A 22,036-nucleotide genomic window follows, 5' to 3' on the forward strand; every position below is an offset into this window, starting at 1 on the left:
GAAAGGCCACAGCTGAGTTTCGAACCTGCAACCTTCGTGCTGCGAGGCAACAATGCTAACAACTGTGCCACCATGCAGCTCAGTAATCTGTTTGCTGCTGACATAGAAAGCGCACCAACCATCTTCCAGACCGAGATGATTTACCTCCAGTTTAGCGACACGCTCAAGTCAGTGTGACTAGCTGCTGTAGTTTTTATCTTTCCTCCCAGACACAGTGACCCAGCTGTGTGGTCGAACTGCTCCAATGCTCTCTATGTTCAGCAGCTCAAACCTGTGTGAGCAACTGTTGTCTGTGATAAAGATGAACAAAACCACACAGGAGTCTCACTGATGAACTCTTTCCTCAACTCAGAGCCCAACCGTATACATGTGTCTAGCTGGAACAGGTGAGCATCACAGTAAATCAGAGTGGAGCAAACTGAGCTTGAATTATTTTGGTTGTATGCACTTTATCTGCACCAAAGCATGAATGTTAACAGGTGAGATATTGCGTTTTCTTTAAAGATAATTACTTTTTCGGGGGTTTTGCTGTTGGCCTGTGAAAAAAAGATTTACCCTACTTTAAAACAGGAACCGGAAAGACTACAGATATATGAATAGAATAGAAATAGGATAGAAAATCCCTAATCCCTAGTAAAACATAAGAATAAGGAGTAAACAAGATGAAAACATAAAATAGAAATACTTAAAAGATTCAAAGATGTGTAGATGAAGGAAAATGAGCACATTTGCTGTCAATTTTTGAAAAATATTGAGTTTGGCCCTCGACTTCGTCCCAGTTTTTCATTTCGGCCCAGTGTGAATTTCAGTTTGACACCCCTGCTTTAGATGGTCTCTCAGCCTAAGTGAAATTACTGGAATAAATACAATTCTAATTTTTCAAATTTCACATGTAAACTGACCAGCCACTTTTACCACAGAAAGATTAAACATTGGATAAAAAAGTTTTGGATGGAGTCATCTAGGAGTTCCCCTTACAGGCTGTCCCGGGAGAACTACCCAGGGCACTGCAGAATCAGCCTTCCTTCCTTGGACTAGTGCAGGCAGCGAGGGAGTGGCAGGGAGGAGATGATGAGATCTGTAGCACTATTTCTCAGAGGAACTGTGCCAGGGTTGAAACATCAGTTAAACTGTGACCTACTCCCATTGCTACAAGAGTTCATCTGGAGCACTGCCCATTCTCGCTCCTTCTCATCAAAACATTTCATCATGTCACTATTCCATCTCGCTCTTGTTTCTTCTGCGTCGTTATAAATTCACACCCTTTGAGTTATGTTCTTTTTCATCTCACCTAATGTTACAATTCATCATCCCATTAAAACGCGGAAACCTTCCATTACTTGTCCCCGCAGAGGGAATATGGAGGGATGAAAGAGTGAGACAAGAAGTGAAATGAGAGGATCAGAGCAGAGAGAAGTGGGATGACAGCAGGAGGACGTGATGAAGAGTTGTCGTCTCTTTAAGAGTTACGGTCACACTTTAACTGCAGGCAGAAGTTTAATAGACAGTTTGTGTTATTTGTGTGCAACCAGAGTAGAATCAAATCAAATGTTTCACTTAAAAGAAGTGGTATTCCTCCTTACACAGCGCGGTCTGATTTTGTTTAACAAAACAAGTTAATCTTAGGGATTGTTGCCGAGATTGAGCTAATATCTAAAAGTCATCACCCTCGTGTACTCCAAGTGCTGATCGATGATGTCAGATGTTTGTTTGACCTCATAAGACTCATCCTATGTTTAGATGGCCAGCAAATCCAACTAATGTTATAAAAATAAAAATGACTACAACTCAATCGGTTTTACAGATGTTGAGCAAAAATGTGGTGTTGTTGTAGGGCTGCACAATATATCGAAAAATTATCATCATCGGGATAACAGGACGTGCGATAGGCCCATCACAAAGCATGCCAAAAACGGCGATAAATGTTTGGGTCAAACATTTCCATTCGTGTCATACATCAGCTTTTTGTAAACCAGCTCCGATTTTTACGCGGAAGTATTATTTGACGCCTGCATTTGTATAATTCATACCAAGCCAATTCAGTTTATTTCTATAGCACAAAATCACAACAAGGGTTCTTCACAAAGTAAATGTTTCAAATGAACCTACTTATCAGTACATTGAGTTCAGATAATAATGCCAATTGGTGAGATTTTCTTATGTAAGAAAACTCAGCAGATCGCATAGAGTCACAGACTTGCTGTGTCAGAGTCTTTACAGCAATCCTCATACCAAGCAAGCATGTAGCAACAGTGGAAAGGAAATTTCCCATTTAACAGGATTAAACCTCCAACAGCACCTGACTGAGTATGAGCAGTGTATCGTGAGGAAGTATGGGTTCTGTGCCAAAGGTCATCTTTGCCCAGCTGGGTCAAAGCTGGGTCACGCAGCACCTTCACCCACAGATTAAGACCTAAGCCGCCAGCAAGTCTGAAGGACTCCACAACATCCGAACACCTGCTCTCCAGAAGAAGGACTTCACACACAGTCTAGTCATAATAAAACAGAGTCTTAAGCTTTCTTTATTTTATTAATGTTAAATAATCATTTGATCACTTTGCTCATTATAAGTGTATTTTAAGCAAATGAATGATTATTATGCTTTGGGTAATCATAATGAACTATAATGAATCAGTATACTTAATTAAATAATGTTTTTGAAGATGTTTGGCGATGACCTTCACACCTGCTCATACAGGTACGGATCCATAGTAACTTCAAAACACATTTGCTCTGACGCACAACAAGTTTGCTTTGGGAAGAGAAGTGGTTTCGGTAAGGAGGCAGAACGGGAGAGAGCTGATGAATGGAAGAGAGCTGAAGTGCGGAACGAACGCCACGGGGAAAGGAGCCCTGCAGCCTCCTGTTCTCCCACCACGCTATTACTGTCAAGCCAGACAGAATAGCTGAAATGCAACCGATAACGCAGACTCGTCCCAGAGTCTTTTGATTTCTGAGTTAATTTAAACTTGAGAAAGCGCATCTGCCAAACGCTTCAGCAATGTGTACCGAGGTCAACTCTGGACTGGACCGTCGCACACCTTTGTCTTCTCTGTCAGCCAAGGTGTCATCTGCAGAACACATCCGAGGTCCGGATCTAAAGGGGGTCCTAAGTACGGTGAGGCAGAACACGACCAGATAGCGTTCTGATGCTGTTTTTCTAATAAGAACTAAAGTTTAATTGCAAAACATCATTTTTCACTCAGTTCACCTTCCCTCTCCCTGAAGCAATCTCAGACACCTGCATGCACGCATTCATACTTCCATCATCCTCACATCCAACACAAGGTCTATTTGTGCAAGCTTAAAATATCAACTGTTAAAGATTGTCCAACAAGGTTGCCAATGTTGATTGTTTTTCCTATGATTGTCATTTCAAATCGTTAGTTTAAATTGAAGAAATAAATCTCTTAAAATTTAAACTTGCCTTTTCATTGAACTGAAACACAGACAAACGGATATGACCGTCAGTTTATCGATGAAAACAACCTTTGAGTCTTCTTATCTCTGTAACATTTGGTTATTAATTTGTTAAAATTAATATTCCAGATTATTATGTAGAATGGTTCATCGTTCATAAAAGAGCCAAGCCCATTACGCTACAGCAGCCATTTGTCATGACTGATGGAATGATTGAGAAGACACACACACACACACACACACACACGCACACACACACACACACACACACACACACACACACACACACACACACACACACAAACACACACAAACACACACACACACACACACACACAGAGAGAGAGAGAGTTATAGCGCCTATAGGGTTCTACCCCCCCCCCCCCCCCAGGCACTCATTCACCCATTCACACACTGGTGATGATGAGCTGCACTGTAGCAACAGCTGCTCTTAGGTGTACAGACGGAAGCAAGGCTGCAGAATACTTGCCACTGGTCCATCCGACCACCACTGGCAGACAGGGTGGGTTAAATTTCTTGCCCCAAGGACATGCACAATGACTGTGACAGACTGAGAGGGGCCTGAACCTGCAACCCTCCAATTACCGGGCGTGCACTGACCTTCTTTGCCACTGTTACCCATGTTCCTTTTAGGAAAATCAATGGGTCAAGTCTAGCAGGAATTTCCTGTCTTGTCAAAATAACTTTGCTTTGCAAAAATAATGATAGTATAAAGATACAAAAAAATAAAATATTGTCACCGCTGTCAAATTTAAGAGACAAGTGTATTTATTGGTACATAGCAGTGAAGCCGTGATGTGGCTTTGTTGGTCATCAGTGTGGCTCTAATTGATCTAACTTTAGAGCAAATTACAAACATTGCTCTAATTTTTCAGAAAGCTCATAAGTCTTTTTAAATATAAACACTTCTCCGAACCGAAGCTGTTCAATTAGCTAGAGTAACTTTTTATAATTTTACACGGAGACACATTTCAAAATAACTGAAAAATCCCTTTGCATGTATTTTTAAAACATTTTTTTTCCTGTCACCATTTCTCACATTCTTGACAAAATACATTTGACCTCTTATAAAAATCACATCATGCAAATCAACAGTTGTGGGGGGCCCCAGGAAATTTTGATAAAGGTTGCCAGATGGGGCCGCAGAATATTTTGGAGTGGCACACCAAACTGGTCCTTGGGGTAACTCTGGGAGAGTTTAGCCTGTGGCGACACACTGAATTGCTCCTTTATTATTTTGTAATAAAAACAATATGAATCCAATACACTTAACTATAAATTTGAGAAACACAAACATTTCAGAAAAATACATTTCAGTTATTTGAAATTTTTATTTTAAAAACTATTTTAGAATTTTATTCTTTAGTTTAATTCACCTGTTGCTGTCTTCACAAAAACTATGGCGATATAAGCAAATTTTATATGGTGAGCAGCAGAAACGTATAATTTTCTTTTTATAATTCAGATTATTTATTTACTCATTAATTTTCATAGATTGTACATTTATGTCTTGAAAAAATAAGGTGAATTTTGTGTTTGAGTGAACATTATTATGGTTTGTTAACACTGGTCTTTCCTTGGGGTGGGCCAGCAATTTTCTAGGGGTGACCATGGGCACCCCTGGCCACCCACTGGAGGCACCACTGCAACAGATCTTTCATTATTAAGGCCTTGCTCAGTAAATACCCATGATTATCCAACAACTGATATCTCAATCTGACATCAGCCTATTTTTAATCTCTTTGAGGGTAACCATGTTTTTTTTTTAGCTAAATCACGGTTCCTGTGACACATAATCTTAATTCAATGTCAATGATGGGGACACATTTTGTTTCCAAGCTTGGGTGACAGGATAACACAGGGACGTTGACTTATTTCCATCTTGAGCTCTAAAGAAGCCTACAGACAGACTCTGACAGATACTATTTTGGCTGGATCAACAAAGCACACAAACATGTTTACATGAGTTCAAATCCTGTTTTTACACTGAGCTATCCCCTAAATATTTCTATAATTTGTATAGTGTTTTTTCTCCTCATGCACAAAAAAAGCACAAAGAGCATTTGGGGTGAAACGATATGAATGAGATTCTTCAAAATTCAGATTTTGTGATTCATGAGAATAACGTGGTATAAGAAATTCTCAAATTCTTCATTTAAATATCTACATAAGTAAAACTCAGAGGTATTACAATCTTCCAACAATCTGCTCCAACAACATTCAGATGTAAAATAAATGATCACAATTTTCCAACTTACCAGATACGCTGAAGTGGGTGCTTTGTCCCATTATAATGTAACCTACTTTTACAGTATTGCACCAGCAGTTTTCCGTCTATAAGTTTGTTCAGACACCGGGGACTCTCTGCCTTTGCGTTTTAAAAGTTAATTAGTAAAGTCGTTTCAAACATTTTTACAGAAAAACACAACTGCTCATTTAAAAATACTAATTTCATTTTCCAGCTCGATCCAAGGATAGATATTTTTCATCATTAAATCAGAACAAGAGCAATATAGGTCAACACAAACGGTTTGATTCACTCTAATCTACACTATAATACCCACAGCTGCCTCTGAGGAATTTCAAAATGTGCGAAACAACAAGTTTAATTAATTAATTAATTAATTAATTAATTAATTTACTGACATATTTGAGGAGGATAAAAAAACAAGTCTTTTACTTTATTCCATGTAGCAGGTTGTTTGGTAATATGACACATGGGGTGCCTTCTAAGCTAACGTTCTTATTAGAAGGTATTGACACATCTCAGAACTAAATAAATCCATGAAGTATGTGGTGACAAGAGAGTAATTTGCTCTAGGATGCATCCTGTTCTGGGTAGCTTGATTCCACCGTGAAACTTTCTACCTGTTTTGTGCTTTTTGACAGTTTTCAACTGCAGGTAAGATGCTGATCTCTGAGCTGTATATTCAATTCAATTCAATTTAGTTTAATTCAAAAATACTTTATTAATCCCAGAGGGAAATTAGAGTTTCAGTACACACAATTCTGAGATCAGACATACATACATAGACACATGACAAGAATTGGTGACTGTGGTCGTTCGCAACCCAAGTCGTGCTACCGTACTAGGTCAAGAAAGCATACCAAATAATCCCACCATGCCTTTAAGTTCACTGATGATTCTTCTCATGACCCAAGACAGTTCAGAAAGTTTGAAGTTAGAAACTTTGGAAAGATTAATAAAAATAGCATGTATATGCCAGATAGCTTTTTGCTCAGCCTCAGGGTGGAGAAATAGAGATCTGTACTGCTCTGATTGAGGAACTAGCTGATTAGAATAAAGTGTTTCACTATTTTAAACCATCTCTGACTGCTAAGATGCTAGAGAGGTCCATTATGGTACTTTATAAATCTTTACTGTGCTGCTAATTCCACAAAAAAACTGCAATGGCAAATCTGCAAAACAGGCTAGTTTTTAAACACAAACACAGTCACAGAACTAGCACCCCTTTCACCCCTTCTGTCCGCTTTCAAGGAATGGAAGACCCAGGTAAATACAGAAGTTCGGTGGCTCAGTAAGACAGAAAACTGGATGGTCCAATTGTTGGTTTTGGACCGAGCCGTGTTATTGACCGAGGATTTTAGACAAATTCAAAAGAACCATTTAATTAATTTTACTGTCATTTGAAAAATAAATCAGAATATATGTAGTTCCATGTTAGAACGTTGTTAAAAAGCATGAAAAAGTGTTTGCTTGTTTTACAGATTTGCCATTGTGGCTTAAAATGCTTCTTAACATCAGCCTTGGGTTCATTTTTAGGTAAAATAATATTGGCATTGCGGATTCTGCTGCATGTTTTGTACATTTGAAGTTTAACTTGAACAATAGTAGAATAAAATAAAGCAGTCATATAAACACAAAAACAGCTTTTTAATGCTAAACATAATCTCTATCAAGTTCTCATTCATTAAACTCCAGACTTAGCAGAGGTTTGATCATCTTTCCCACATAAATGTATCTGTTGTACATCCAGTGTGATTTTCCTTGTGTTTTGTTGTTGAGACACACTTAATGTGTAAATAATTTTTAGAACTTTGATTTATGAACATTTCTGAGATTCTCAGTTGATTTAAAATATCATTACTATCGTAACAAACTTTGTTAACCTAATCAAAACTGATCTCTATTTCATCAAATTAAGGCTGATCAACATGCTATCTACAGTAAGTAAAATAGTACCTGCTCATAAACATCTCACAGAAGTCCGCTTCAGAACACCCGAACTGCCTATTTGATTCCTGTTGGAGCAAATACACCACTGGGTCATATAAGGGCAAGGGCAGCCTTGCCAGAAGCACAATGATCAGCTAGTGTGTGTGTGTGTGTGTGTGTGTGTGTGTGTGTGTGTGTGTGTGTGTGTGTGTGTGTGTGTGTGTGTGTGTGTGTGTGTGCCTACATGCATTCCTCCAGGGACACATGTAGGCTTGAGTGATAGAAAATAGGGACTGATCCAGGTCAATTGAGTGTGGGTCAAAGTCGGCCCTCTCTGTACTTAAGTACATTCGTGCAGAGGTGTTGTTATCACACCTGACGACAAGTCGACCTATCAGCCGTGCTGAGTCCAAATGACCTCATTACATATGAGAGAAAATGGGATTCAAAGCTGTCAAGCAGTAAAGCAAGTAAAAACCTCCAAGTGATGTGATAAATGTCTCAATAATCATTTTAAGTTTTCTGAAACTGAACCTAACATTTGTTCCCAAGGGTTCTGTTCTAGTGTGAAAGCTGAGATAAAAATAGCCACACATGCATTTACAATTCATCAAGAGATATGAAGATCGCAAAGTTTTTTAAAGGCATGTGAAATAGCCTTGAGACAGTTTTATTAAATCAAGCCTGCCTCTAATCCTGGTTTACACAGGGATGCCCCTCACCAAAATTACATTTGGAATTGATGGTGGTTTTGAAAAGCACCTGGGGGGGAGAATGCTTGCCTGGTCCTACAGTACGATCATCCACACAGCAATTATACGTGTCTCTGCACAAATGAGGTCAGTTCACATAAGAAGCCATTCTAATCACTTTGTGCCTCACGGCCGCCATCAAGGACGCTTGAATCGCTTTCTGTGATGTAATTGCTCTGAAAAATAAGCAGTGGTTGGGTTTCATCACTAATCAGCATATACAGCTTGGATATTACCACACTAATGTATTTATGTAGTTTGGTTTGAGCTCAGTGTTTCTGCAGGCTGTAACCAAACTCCAATTGATGAGATTGGAGGTAATTACTGGATGCCTGCAATGGTCGGACGACCAAGGGCATCTCCTCATCTTTGTCCAAACCAAAAGGGGAGTTTTCTTGCTTCGTGTTGTCAGGACTCCCAGTCTCTCGTTCCCTTTCAGCTAATCCCTCCTGTGCATGATCTATGGATTGCACACTTGAATGCATGCGCGTATTTTCATCTAAAGAAGGGGCCTGTCTCTCGTTTTAATGAAACTGGGCCATGAAGCTCTACCATGCCGCTGGTGCCACTCAACCTTATGGAAAGTTAAAAAAGCAAAAGGCCGATGATGATCTCACAGAGCGATAAAAAGACACAAGGCAAGCCTGAACTTAAGGCAGAGGAATGATGCTGGAGGAGGAACAGGAATAGGAGGATGGAGCGAGGTGAAATCAGGTGCACTGCATCACTCACAGCTTTCAAAATGACCTTTTAATATCAACTCAAGGCCTTTTGAAACATTCAATGTGACAATGGCAGCAGTTCTCAAAAAGGGGAGAGGAGTATTTGTCGCTTACTGTTGTTGGTGACTAGATCATGTCGTACATGAGCAGCAGCAAATAGGGCTCACGCTGAATCCCGGCCTCACATTCAGTAATCACATACGTGCTTCATTAGCATTATAGCCGGAAACTGTCTGTGACTGTCAAGATCATGCTCGGATCTCTGTGTTTTCCTGTCTCCCTGCAGCAGCAGTAATCTAGCTGATTAATTCCACCTGTGCTGCTCCCTATTTAAGCACCTGGCTCCTGCTGCTCAGTGCGAGATCGTCTGCTGCCCTGTCACAGTCCTTCAAGCGGTTGTGCCTGCCTGCCTGCCTGCCTGCCTGCCTGCCTGCCTGCCTGCCTGCCTGCCTGCCTGCCTGCCTGCCTGCCATTGATCTCTGCCTGCCTGACCATGGAACCTGTCTGCCTACCTGTTCGTTACTGACCTCTGCCTGCCTGACCACGGAGCCTGTCTGCCTGCCTGTTGCCCGACCTCAGTCTGTCTGACCACGGAACCTGTATATTGCCTCAGTTCCAGCCTGAATCTGAGTACTACCTTCTTCGGCATCCCTCACCGCTGAGCACTGCTGCTGTTTTCAGAAGGTCAGTCACTCTTCAGAGTAAGACATCTGAATCATCTCCCTCTCTGACTGTTTTCTGTCTCCCAGGCCACGCCACCTGGAACCGACTCCAGCTGGTCCCGATCACTTTAACAAGTCCTTAAACTCTTTAAAACTTTCTGTGTTTGGCTGTTGTTGGATCCGGCTGATCATCACTAGGTCTGACAGTGACAGTGACACTCTATCAAAGCTTCACAGCTACATCAGGAAGATTACATGACTAATGTGATAATGGTGTTAGTCTGTCATTTGAGTATGGACCAGAGCACCTGAGGAAAGTTTAGTCTGACAGGAATAACTGGACTAGACTTGGTACTAGCAAGGTGCGTCTAGTGGTGAGGAACAGAGATGCAGAAGCCTGTCCCACGGACCCTCTAGCAAGAACACAAATAGACTAGTTAATATATGCTGAAGAAACAAACAAAAGCATCCTCTGCACTCCTACAGGGTTCAGACTTATGTCAGTTAGTCTGATCACACACTGACCAACAACAAAGCTTTCAGAATTTGAACTTGCATTGATTTCTTCTATGAAACACTTTGATACAGATTAGTGCTCCTCTCACACAGGTGGAAAACCGTGAGTGCAGACGCTTAGGGGCAGCTTTTTTCACCGAGGAGGAAATCCACCCAGCATTTCCTGTCAAACGTTATCTAAAATTAGGTTTGGAGAACACTGTTTGGATACACAGGGTGCTCCATTCAGATGGGAATTTAAAGATGCAGCAAACTACTTTTAGAATAAAGGGTTTTACGTTTTTTTTTTGTTAGGGGTTAGTTTCAGATCATTGTGGAGAAAATGTAGCCGATGCCTCAGGTGTTTGCTCATTTTAATTAGGTTGGGTTTGGACTTGGATGAGCTTTTTAACCATTTCACCCTTTTTTTTCCTGCCATCCTGTTGTGTATGTGTTCATTTTTCCTTGGTAAACAAAGGTTTTCAGGTTTGACTCAATGTCTGCAAGGTACCTGCATCATGTGGTTACAACCCCCCCCCCCCCCCCCCCCAAACCATCAGCCCTCCACAAATATCCTTGACAGTTTTCTGTTGAAAGGGCACTGTTATATAAGTTGTGTGCTTTGTTTAGATGCAACTTTGCAATGTTAACCTATACTGACACAACTTGTTTTTGTCTTTTAGAGAAAGGAGAGGCTTCATTTGGCAACAAAAAAAATACTTTCTATTTCTTTAAAGTGGACATCATGACTTTTTTTAAATTTAAGTTATAAAAGCCAGATGGTCAATATCAGACATGTTAATAAAGTTGTTGTTGTTGTTGCATAAAATCCCTTTCACATAAAGCAATCTCAGTTTTTTTTTTCTGTAAATTTATAGTGCCTTTCAGAATTGGCTTTTTCAAAGCCACGCCCCTCCATCACCCTCCCTGGCTGCTATCAGCTGAGCAGCTCAGATATCGTAGAAAGGCTCAGAGTAGAGCTGCTGCTCCTCCAAGTGAGAGGTGGTTCTAGACTAATTTCCCCATTTGCGACATCACAAACAGGGACTTTTTAAATGTGTAGATGTGGTCCTATTGGCTAACATAGTTAACCAGACACCTGCTGCCCCACTGCTGCTCCCCCACAATCTCTCTGCTTTGGACGATCGTTTCTCCCTCTGGTTTGTCTCTGCTCTCTGGGGCGTGCAGCAAACTTATAACTTTATGGTTTTGGTCCATCATGAGTATAATTGTAAACATTTAAAGTTTCCTCTGTGTCAGCGCCGCATTAGAATCCATTTTTTTTCTCTGGATTAAACTAACGGGACTCCCTCAGCTGACGTCACTTTGTTTGGCCAAAAATAAAAAACCTCACACAAATGACTAAAAGCCTATTATGTATGTGTAAAAAAATGTTTAAAACAAGTTTCTATTATGTTTCTCTAAACATCGGTTCATGGGAGTCTCTAACCGGCAATATGCTCTTTAAATTGTTTTTTCCCAGTTGTCTAAAAACCTCGCCAATAACACCTTACGAAAGCAACATTTGACCAGCCGTTAGTCGGTCTCGCCAAACCTCCACACTTCAATTCAATTTAAGTTTATTTATATAGCGCCAAATCACGGCAAGAGTCGTCTCAAGGCACTTCCCATAATAAACATTCCAATTCAGGTCAGTTCATTAAGCCAATCAGAAATAATGTTTCCTATATAAGGAACCCAGCAAATTGCATCAAGTCACTGACTAGTGTCAGTGACTTTACAGCAATCCTCATACTAAGCAAGCATAAAGCGACAGTGGAGAGGAAAACTCCCTTTAAACAGGAAGAAACCTCCAGAGAATCCTGGCTCAGTATAAGCAGCCATCCTCCACGACTCACTGGGGATCAAGAAGACAGAGCAGGCACACACACAAAGACAAAGTAATGTGTCTATAGTTGTATTGTGTTGTCTTAGTAAATATTCTATTTGGTGAGGGATAAACTTTAATTATAGATCCACTAGGATAAATACAATAAACGGATAAACTAGTAGTAGCACATCCAACGTCAAGGAAAGCAAAAACACTTCTGCTCTTCCCTGAGTCCTCCATTCATAATGCACTTGTGTCTTTACCAACAGAGAACCACTGGTGTGAGAGGGTCTCTGCTTAGTAACATCAGAGAAGGAGAAACAGCTGGCTGCTACCACTTCAACTTTAGGACAAACTCCAGAAAAACACCATTTGAAGTCGTGGACAACAAAAGACGTTTTCTGCATGTTTGTCATTCCTCCCTTGGACTCCAACAAATTTGATTGACTTGATTTTGTCTCATGTCTGTTGCAGCTTAGTTTCACAGATTGCCAATCCTTCACAGTGATGTCTCACATTTCTACCACTTTATGAGGCAAGGAAACTAAACTGAGCTGGAAGAGCATCAGCACAGTGAAAACGGGGCAGAACGATGACTCAGGAGAACAACAAAGTAGAAAGCAGGAAAGGAAAAAGGTACAAATAACAAACCTTAAACAACCTTTTCATGAACTGGGACAGCAGAGTCATCAGATCAGAAAGCAACAGACACAACATTGGGACCACTGACTCCAGGAATAGGGGCCAGTAGATCGTCTACCTGGACAATGGGTGCCTCCCATGTTTCACACACCTGGGATTCCCTTCTCTGGACATCGTCCACCCGTAGTAGGCGTGGCTAACTGTTCAAACCCAACAGGTCTGCTAAACCTGTTGTGAAACACCAACAACTGGTGACACTTCTGAGGATGAACGCAGCTGAATCACGTTGAAGTAAAATTCTTAATTTTTACATGTTTAAATACAAAAACCTGACAACAATTTTGCAGAATATTAAAATGCACACTAGGGAAGCTCATTTTTGTGTCTACAAATAACCGTACATGTGACGCATAAGGAATTAAATAAAATGGGCATTTTTTTCCTCAGTCAGATTAAGTTTATATAAAACTTTAATTTGGTGTTCAAGTGAAAAGTAGTTATTAGATTTTCTTTATAATGTGAACATAGAAATATGGGTAACACTCTTTTACAGTCCCCTAATTACTAGGTACTTACATGGTAATTACATAGTAAGTTAACCCTCTGGAGGCAGGCGTTGCAGATTTGCAACAGTTAAAACCTACCTACCTGGTTACTCCACATACGTATTTCATGAGCATTTTTTAACTCTGAAGTACCCCTGAAGGATTTAATTGTTCATCCTTTTATCAAAACTTATTTTGAGCCTGAGAAGGTTGAAGTGTATTATTCTTTCTGAGTTCTTAAACAGTTATTGCCATGTAACTCAGGTTCAATTCTAGTTTTTATTTTTATTAATCATTCCCAGTAAATACTGCTTTACACAATGATTTCCCTTCATTATAATTAATACACTTTAATTACACAATAATACACTTGAACTTACCATGTAATTACCATGTAAGTACTTAGTAATTAGGGGACTGTAAAAGGAATCATTACTAAAATATGTTTTTGACCTTTCAGCCTTCCTCCTCCTCCTATCTTCGATTTATGGGTGTTTTCTTCTCACACTTCCTTCTCTTGTCTTCTTTATTACCTCTACAAACGTCCGCCACACTCACACTCTTTCCCGTGTTAGAGGTAAATCTGATCTTCCTTTGTCAGCCTTAATCAGAGCACCCACTGATTTAATTTAGCAGGCTCGTGTGGGAGGTTGTAAGGTGGGACCTTCCAGAAGACAGAAAACAGAAGGGAGTTCATTGTGAACACATTCTGAAACCCTCTTTGTCCTTGTGCAATATAATTACTCTTTAGGTTATATAAAACTCTAAAGAGGTTTTAAACTTTAGGATTTAATTTAGGTTTTAAGCTGATTGAGGAAAAAAAACTTGGACAAAGTTTAGAAGACAAAGTGGGTCGTCAGCTTCTTCGGATGAACAGCTGCACCCTCATCAACATCTGGTTCTTAGTGGATTCATCTGGAGGAAACAGGGGTTTCTGGGAGAGTTCAAAAGCACACAGCACATTTGTTTTTCCCTTTTTTTGCAAGATAACTCTGAAAAAAACTTCAAATAAAAACTCAGTTTAGGTTAGCATCTCAAAACAATTTTTTTTCTACCAAGTTGATTTGTTAAACATTAAACTATCAAATATGAGAGTAACTTTTGTTATTGTCTGCAGACAACTGCAATAATTCACACCATTTCATGTGAATGCAGTTTTTTAAATATATTTTTAGACCAGCATCACTTATAATTGTGACAAATGTGTAAAAAAACTGTTTAAAAGTGATTTTTCTACCATTGGTCAATTTTTCAAATTTTCTCCAAAAGCTGTCTGCACAGAAACCCACAGCACACTCCCTCTGTTTATACTTCAAAGGGTTTGAAATGCTGAAGAAGTTTTAATTTTGTAGAGAAAAGTGTTGGATTAGTTAGTTGAGTGTTTTTCTATATAAGTGCATTACATCCTTACATGGTCTGAATCTAATCTGCTTTTCCAACTACTTTGAAAATTTTTTATCATTTATTTTTCTGTGGTTCCTTTTCTGATTGCATTTTTACAAAAGGGTCAATAAGAAGGAAAAAAAACATCTAGTTAAAGGTTATCATCTGGTTATTCTAGTCAGACATTTATCAGTATTTGTGTTGTCAGTAACACTTTGCAATAACTTAGTGCATTATAAAGCATTGATAAACTATTAGATCAGGTATTACCAAATTGCTCAACATTGGTAATGTTAATGAATTGTCTCATATTGTAAAATGTTGCCATGTTGGTTATGGGGCGACAGTGGCAAATAGGTTAAGAGTCTGCCCTATAATTGGAGGGCTGCAGGATCAAGCCCCGCTCTGTTTGTTGCTGCCGTTGTGTCCTTGGGCAAGGCACTTACCTCACCTTTCCTGCTGGTGGTTGTCGGACGGACCGGTGGCGCCTGTGCTCGGCAGCCTCCGTTCTGTCAGTGCAAGAAGTAGCTCATCATCAGCAGCAGCATATGAATGTGTGTGTGTGTGAATGGATAAATGACTGATTGTGTGGTAAAGCGCCTTGGGGGGTTCTATGACTCTAGAAGCTGCTATATCAAATTCAGGCCATTTACAATGTTGGTTTATACCTTGATGCAAGTTACAGTGTGTAAACCAAAATAATGTCATTTTAAACTCAACATTTTCACTAATATGTCGTCACATCTTTGAACTTCGTCATCGTCTTCCTCCGCTTATCTGGGTCCGGGTCGCGGGGGCAGCATCCCAACTAGGGAGCTCCAGACCGTCCTCTCCCCGGCCACGTCCACCAGCTCCTCCGGCAGGACCCCAAGGCGTTCCCAGACCAGATTGGAGATGTAACCTCCTGCCGGCAGCCCACGCCCGAAACACCTCCCCAGGGAGGCGTCCAGGAGGCATCCTGACCAGATGCCCAAACCACCTCAACTGACTCCTTTCGATCCGGAGGAGCAGCGGTTCTACTCCGAGTCCCTGCCGAATGTCCGAGCTCCTCACCCTATCTCTAAGGCTGAGCCCGGCCACCCTACGGAGGAAACGCTTTTCGGCCGCTTGTATCCGCAATCTTGTTCTTTCGGTCGTTACCCAAAGCTCATGACCACAGGTGAGGATTGGGATGTAGATCGACTGGTAAATCGAGATCTTTGGACTTATCTACGAGAAATCCTTCACGGTTTTTCAAACTAACAGCCAAAATGTTGGAAATCTTTATCTAGTCGTTACTCCGTCACAAAGCTCATTTACAAGCAAAAACAAGCAGCTTCTCTTCTGTCATTTAAATGACATATTTAATAACTTTACATCTCTTTTAGGAAACAAAAACACCCTGACATTTTGCTGGCATCTTCTTAAACACCAGCAGCAACATCTGGATCTCTCTCTCTCTCTGTTTACCTTCACAGATAGCTGCCTTTGTGCCTTTCTGCCTGCCTTCCTCCCTCTCTCTGACCCCTGTCACAGTCAGTAAAGTTCGGATAAGAAGCTACATAACACTGCATTGTCTGATCAGGTGTTGTTGAGTAAGCGAGTTTGCTGCCCTGATCTTTTGGGGTCAGCTTAATGCTATCCTCTCCTGGATCTATCCTTGTAACCTGGTCTGCTGCCCGCCAGCCGGGGCCTACGCTCATGCTCCAGCATCCGGCTGGCCCATCGGATGCTTACACCCATAACATACTACTGTACCTCCATGTCCAACAGCACACACTGCACATAAGGTTGTCTGCACAAGGAACACATGCATTAATGACTTATTTGTATGTTTTTAATGTCACCCCCCCCCCCCCCCACACACACACACACACACACATCATGTATGTTTAACTTGAGTCAACATAAAGAAAGATACTGAAGGTGATACACGGAGACAGGCAGTTCAATATTCCCCCCTTTTCAAATCAGATTCCACCTTGAACAAAGTAAGAAGTGGGTTATTGATTAATCACTATATATTAATGAGCTGAATTGATCTGAAAAGAGGGCAACAGTGCAGCTTGCTGACAGTGAAAGGGCCTCTACTTCAAAGGATCTTTTGGAACAAGTTAACTCCTGGAGGAGGTGATGAGCAGGTATAATCAGCTTGGTTTTATCGCTGATCTCCTCATCAAAAGGCTTGTCTTCCTACTAAAGGCTTGTTGTGAAATTGCTGTAAAGGATAATATATCAGTTATTTAGTGACAACGATGGCAAAAGTAATTCTCTCATTGTCGAACAAGAGAAAGGGAGATAGAGGATCTTTTTAGGATTCTGATAAAAATCCTAACTTGTGCAAATAAGGAGCTATGTGTGCTTATGTTCCATAATGTGGGAAACTGATATTTTAAGGTGTGGTTGACTGAAAAAAAAAACGATTTTTTTAAACCCACCCACTGTCCTAATGGGTGTGACCCCGTGAGGAAAGTTGACCATTGAGCAGGGTTGATGGTTTATCCCTTGGGTCCATGTGGCAGGGGTGAGGAGTGAGCACCACCTCACCTCAATTTCTCTAACGAGCTATAAAATAAGTGTTAGCACATGAGCAATTTACACACACACACACACACACACACACACACACACACACACACACACACACACACACACACACACACACACACACACACACACACACACACACACACACACACACACACACACACAGATGCCCAAACAGACAGGACAAGCTAGGACAATATTTACCATTTCATGGAATCATAGGGATATTATTGTAACTGTGCATGAGCTTAGAGCATTTTGATTTGCGTCCACAATCAATCCCCCCTTGGCAGGGCAGCAGCAACCAAACATCTGGTATTATTATGTAAACAGTCAGTTTTATGAAAGCCAGGGATTGTAGGGGTTTAGACTGAAACAGATACAACATACAAAAATGTGTCTAAGAATACAAATGATACATTAAACTATTTACTTGTAGATTACATAGTAACATAAACAGGAAAATGAATTATTTTTATTACATTAGGTGAGAATGAGATTTGATTGGCTGATAGACATCCCTGTTGCTGTGCATTCAAACTGCACCACAAACACAGCTAAAGAGGCAGTTAGATTAAAACAGCCAGACCCACAGACCACAAACCAAGTGAATACAGAGCAGTATCACATCTCATGGTTCTCTGTGAAGATCGTGTGTTCAGCAACATTTCTCTCATCTGCATCGTTTACCTTTAGCAGAGCGCTCATATTACCTGTTTGGTAGTGCTACAAAACAATCAGTCAATGTAATAATGAAAGAAAAAATTATATTCTGTAAAAACAACAAAAAGCATGCTATCAGCTGTAATATTCAGCTCTTGTTGACTATTACCAAGAGGTGACTGAATGTTTGCTACATACAGGAAATACTGAATGAACTGTTCTGAAAGTCTTCATCAGATGTACATCTACAAGTGGTTAACAATGGACTCTACCCAATTCAAGATGTCTGCCATGGCTGATCATCATTAACAAACAAAACAGGCTCGACCACCTTTTTAATATTAAGCCATAATTTGTGCCGTAGTAACTAACAGACTGACAACGTGGACTCTGAGTGCTACACAATGTGCAGTATCTGTTTTAAGTGTTTCACTTAAGTGTTGGTAGCAATCTCAACTGTCTCACAAACAACTTGGTGGATTCTAATGAAATTCTCAGAAAGTCTTTACTAGTCGACCCGACTCAGAATGGATAACACAGCCATCTGACCTTGGAAAACAAAAATGCCTGTCAGCTTTACAGACAATGAAATAACGTTTCACGAGGAGCAGATTTAGCACAATCACCCTACATGGTGCATGGTGTTGTTTTCCAAGATTTCTCCTAAATATGTTGTATCGTTTCTGAACATATGATCTTAAATTTAAGTTCTAAAATGAAATTTAATTAGAACAGCTACAATTTCGGACATTTGTTGGATTTTTTTAAATTTGTAAAATGTAGAAAATTTATAAACATTAAATTATTATTTTATCATTAACAACTTACACAAAGTTCCTCATTTCCAATACCAGAAGATCAACAGCTGCTGTGGTAACATTTTATTAAAAATGATTATTTTATTAACATTATTTAGTTCATTATTAAGCATCATAAACAAATGATCTCTTTATTAACGTTCCCGATGTTGCTAACTATTAAGTGTCCCTAAGGTTAGGACAGCAGTAGCTCGGGAGGTAGAGTGGATTTTCCAGTAATCAGAAGGTTGCAGGTTCGATTCTGGCTCCAACCAGAGAATGCTACCGTTGTGTCCTTGGGCAAGACACTTAACCCATCTTGCCTGGTGGTAGTGGTTGGAGGGACCAGTAGCACCAGTGTTCAGCAGCCTTGCTTCCATCAGTGCGCCCCAGAGCAGCTGTGGTTACATCATAGCTCTTCCCCACCAGTGTGTGACTGTGTGGATGACTGATCGTGTTGTGAAGCGCCTTGGGGGGTTGTAGCATCCTAAGAAGGTGCTCTAGAAATACAGGCCATTTACTATTAACAATGGGCTTAGTTATGCACATTAAGTTTATTATTAGGCAGTTGTTAATACTTTAATAGTTTATTAATGCTTAAAAATGCACTAACGTTATTAAAGGGACCCTTATTATAAAGTGTTACCACTGCGGTTTGTTTGGAAGGGAACAACAACGTAGGAGCATTTTGACTATAATGAAACCATTTTGGACTTTTGGATTCTACACTGGACGTGAGAATAAAGTAATGAACTCATTTTGATTAATTAAGTAACAAGTTTAGCTGTTGAACTTTACAATCGGTTCAAATTTTGCACTTCGCTAAAACTAAAGATCTAATTTATTAAGCACAAATTATTAAAAACACCAAAGCATCGGGAGTGACTCACCCGGTCTTTTCTCGTTTCGAGCTTTCCGACCCCCACACAGCCGAACTTTAGAAATCAGAACCAGAATCTGTTTCTGGCACAGGGACTTGTTGCTCTTGGGACAGGGCCTGCGCTTGTTGGCAACTGGTCGGTTGGCTTGGTCGTCCTTGACCGCCCGTTTCTGTCTGATGAGAGAGCTGGCGAGAGCTGCCATCTTCTCCCCCCCTCACACGTTTGGGAGGGGGGTATGTTACTTCTCTGTACCCCCCTTTCCTAGCTGGTTTTCTGCTCCTCTTAAGAAAAAACTGGAGTAGGACAGATGTTTTAAAGAACTCCCCCCAGGGGAAATCCGGCTACTAAGTGGGTTAACAGGGAAGATGCTTCCCTTTGAGAGGGGGAGATGTGGGAGAGATGTAATATCAGATGTAGTCCACTGTAAAGTCTCAACTCTGGCCAAAAACAATAAAAAAACCTCTTTGTAGCAGACACGTGGATCAAGTGTCACATTTTCTGTTTAAAATCACAAAACAAAAAACTTTTAAAAAAAGAGGGAGAGGAGACATGCCCCTAACCTGCTTCCCCACTCATTGTTTCACATCAAAATGTGCCTCAAGTTCTAAATATTCCAAACTAATTAACCTACTTTCAATACACAATAGCAAAGAGAAGAGGATTAAACTAAATTACATATAAAAACAGTTTTACCGAAAAAAAGTGAGATAATCTTGAACGCTAGGAAACTCTTAAAAGAGCAGGAAAAATCTGATTGTTTGTCCCCCATCGTGCTGTCCAAACAGATCCAACTTTGCCTCCCATTTAAACGTGGCAGAGTGGAGCAGCAAGCGCAGAGTCCGAGCGGTAATCCAGCTGACTTAATTCCAGATGTAGAGCAGCAGGCGGGATGCTGACGGTGTTTGTCGGAAAGCAGTCGGCAACAGAGCGGAGACATGAACACACACAGACAAGAGGTTCCTCTTCTGCCTCCGGATGGCACACAGTCCTAACACTCCCCCCTCATTCACCCCATGCCTCCCACCTCCTCCTCTCCCTCTCGTTCACTTCTCTCCACCTCTTCCTCCTCCCATCCGAAGTCAGCAAGCGCTTGAATGAGGAGGTGTGTGTGTGTGCGCGTGTGTGAAAACCTCCATCAGTAGAGGTGACATTCATGAGAAGGAGAGAGGGAGGGAATCATGGTTGGGATGAGAGAAACAACCCCTTTCACTACAAATTTACTTTACGGATATGATTCCCAAAATAAAACAAGGCTTAATCATTCTGACTGCTTGACTGGGGGAGAGGATTGCGACAATAGTTCTGTCTCCCCATTAGCAACAGCTTCACCTTCCTACATACTCCCACACATCTGCACATCAAAACCTCAACGGGTTTAGCTGTGGACTTCTGGTCTTGCTCATGGTTTGTCTTCATCTCTGACTCGCAGACCTCTTTATTGGAATCAGTAACAGGGACTTTGCTCCATCAATGTGTCATTTATTGTATGATGTAACTGAATGACAGCTTACACTAAAGCAGACTGGAACACCAGCTTGGACGGATTTAGTTAAGCTAAGACCTGCAAACTTACATTGGATCACTCCCAACATCCCTTAGCTTCTCTCTGGCAGCAAAAAATAAATAAATAAATAAATGAAAAAAAAAAAAACACAAACGTGCAATCATATTTGTGCAGCAATCTAACAGTTTTGGACAAAGAAACCTCAACCATTGCTGGTAAACACCAACATCCTGCAGCAGAGCATTTGGAGCATCGTTGAGACTATGGGCAAGTGTTTAATATAATTTAGTCCTAACAATGGTGGTCACACATTTTAAAATATAACAAATGTTAGTTGCGAACAAGTGTCCTGCCTCAGATTTTATGATGGCACTTTACTCCAGAATGTTAAGTGGAAAACATGTCCACTGTGTTTATGAAGAAGGCTTCAAAAAGTCTAGCAAGCACCATCATCTTCTGATAATGATCCAGCTGTGGAATCAGGGCAACACTAGTGTAGAGCTTGTTCAAGAATGGCAGTAGGCAAGTTTATGTTTATGTTTATGTATTTAGCAGACGCTTTTGTCCAAAGCGACTTACAAGTGATAATCGGCATGTTGCCCTTGAGGCTAACAATAACAACAACAACTTGACATCAATCATGGAGAGGAGGGAACAAGGAGTGGACAGTAGAGAGGGGGGACGAGTGCAGGGAGGCAAGTGTGACTACATCCACGGCAGAGTGAGGAGAAGACTTTTGGAGGATGGTCTGATGTCTGGAAAAGCAGCAATAAAGCCATTTTCATCAATAACAAAGCATGGGAAAGATCAACACCCTGCAAAAGGTCCAGGAACTGGGTGAAGTAATATTCTTTGGTTAATCAGAATTTTTCTCTTAGTTCGTCAGTCCTGTGTCAAGCCAACAGTAAAGCATATGTGTGGTTGCTGCTTTTCAGCCAAGGGAATGGATTCATTCACAGTTTGGAATACAGTCATTAAATAAGAATGGTACTGAAACATCCTCCAAGAGGAACTC

The 22,036-nt window shown here is 40.7% G+C and overlaps 1 protein-coding gene across 1 annotated transcript in view; it reads right to left on the reverse strand.

Moving 5' to 3' along the window:
* Nucleotides 1–20,527, reverse strand: part of fgf11b (fibroblast growth factor 11b) — a 37,069-nt gene extending 16,542 nt beyond the window's left edge. Inside the window, exon 1 of the mRNA XM_015961138.3 lies at nt 19,527–20,527. Within this exon, the coding sequence (XP_015816624.1) occupies nt 19,527–19,719 (193 nt within the window). The 5' untranslated portion in view covers nt 19,720–20,527. The remainder of the gene's footprint in view (nt 1–19,526) is intronic.
* Between the last annotated feature and the right edge of the window lie 1,509 nt (nt 20,528–22,036).

Source organism: Nothobranchius furzeri, chromosome 10 (assembly GCF_043380555.1).
Source record: "Nothobranchius furzeri strain GRZ-AD chromosome 10, NfurGRZ-RIMD1, whole genome shotgun sequence".
In the NCBI taxonomy this organism is placed as follows: domain Eukaryota; kingdom Metazoa; phylum Chordata; class Actinopteri; order Cyprinodontiformes; family Nothobranchiidae; genus Nothobranchius; species Nothobranchius furzeri.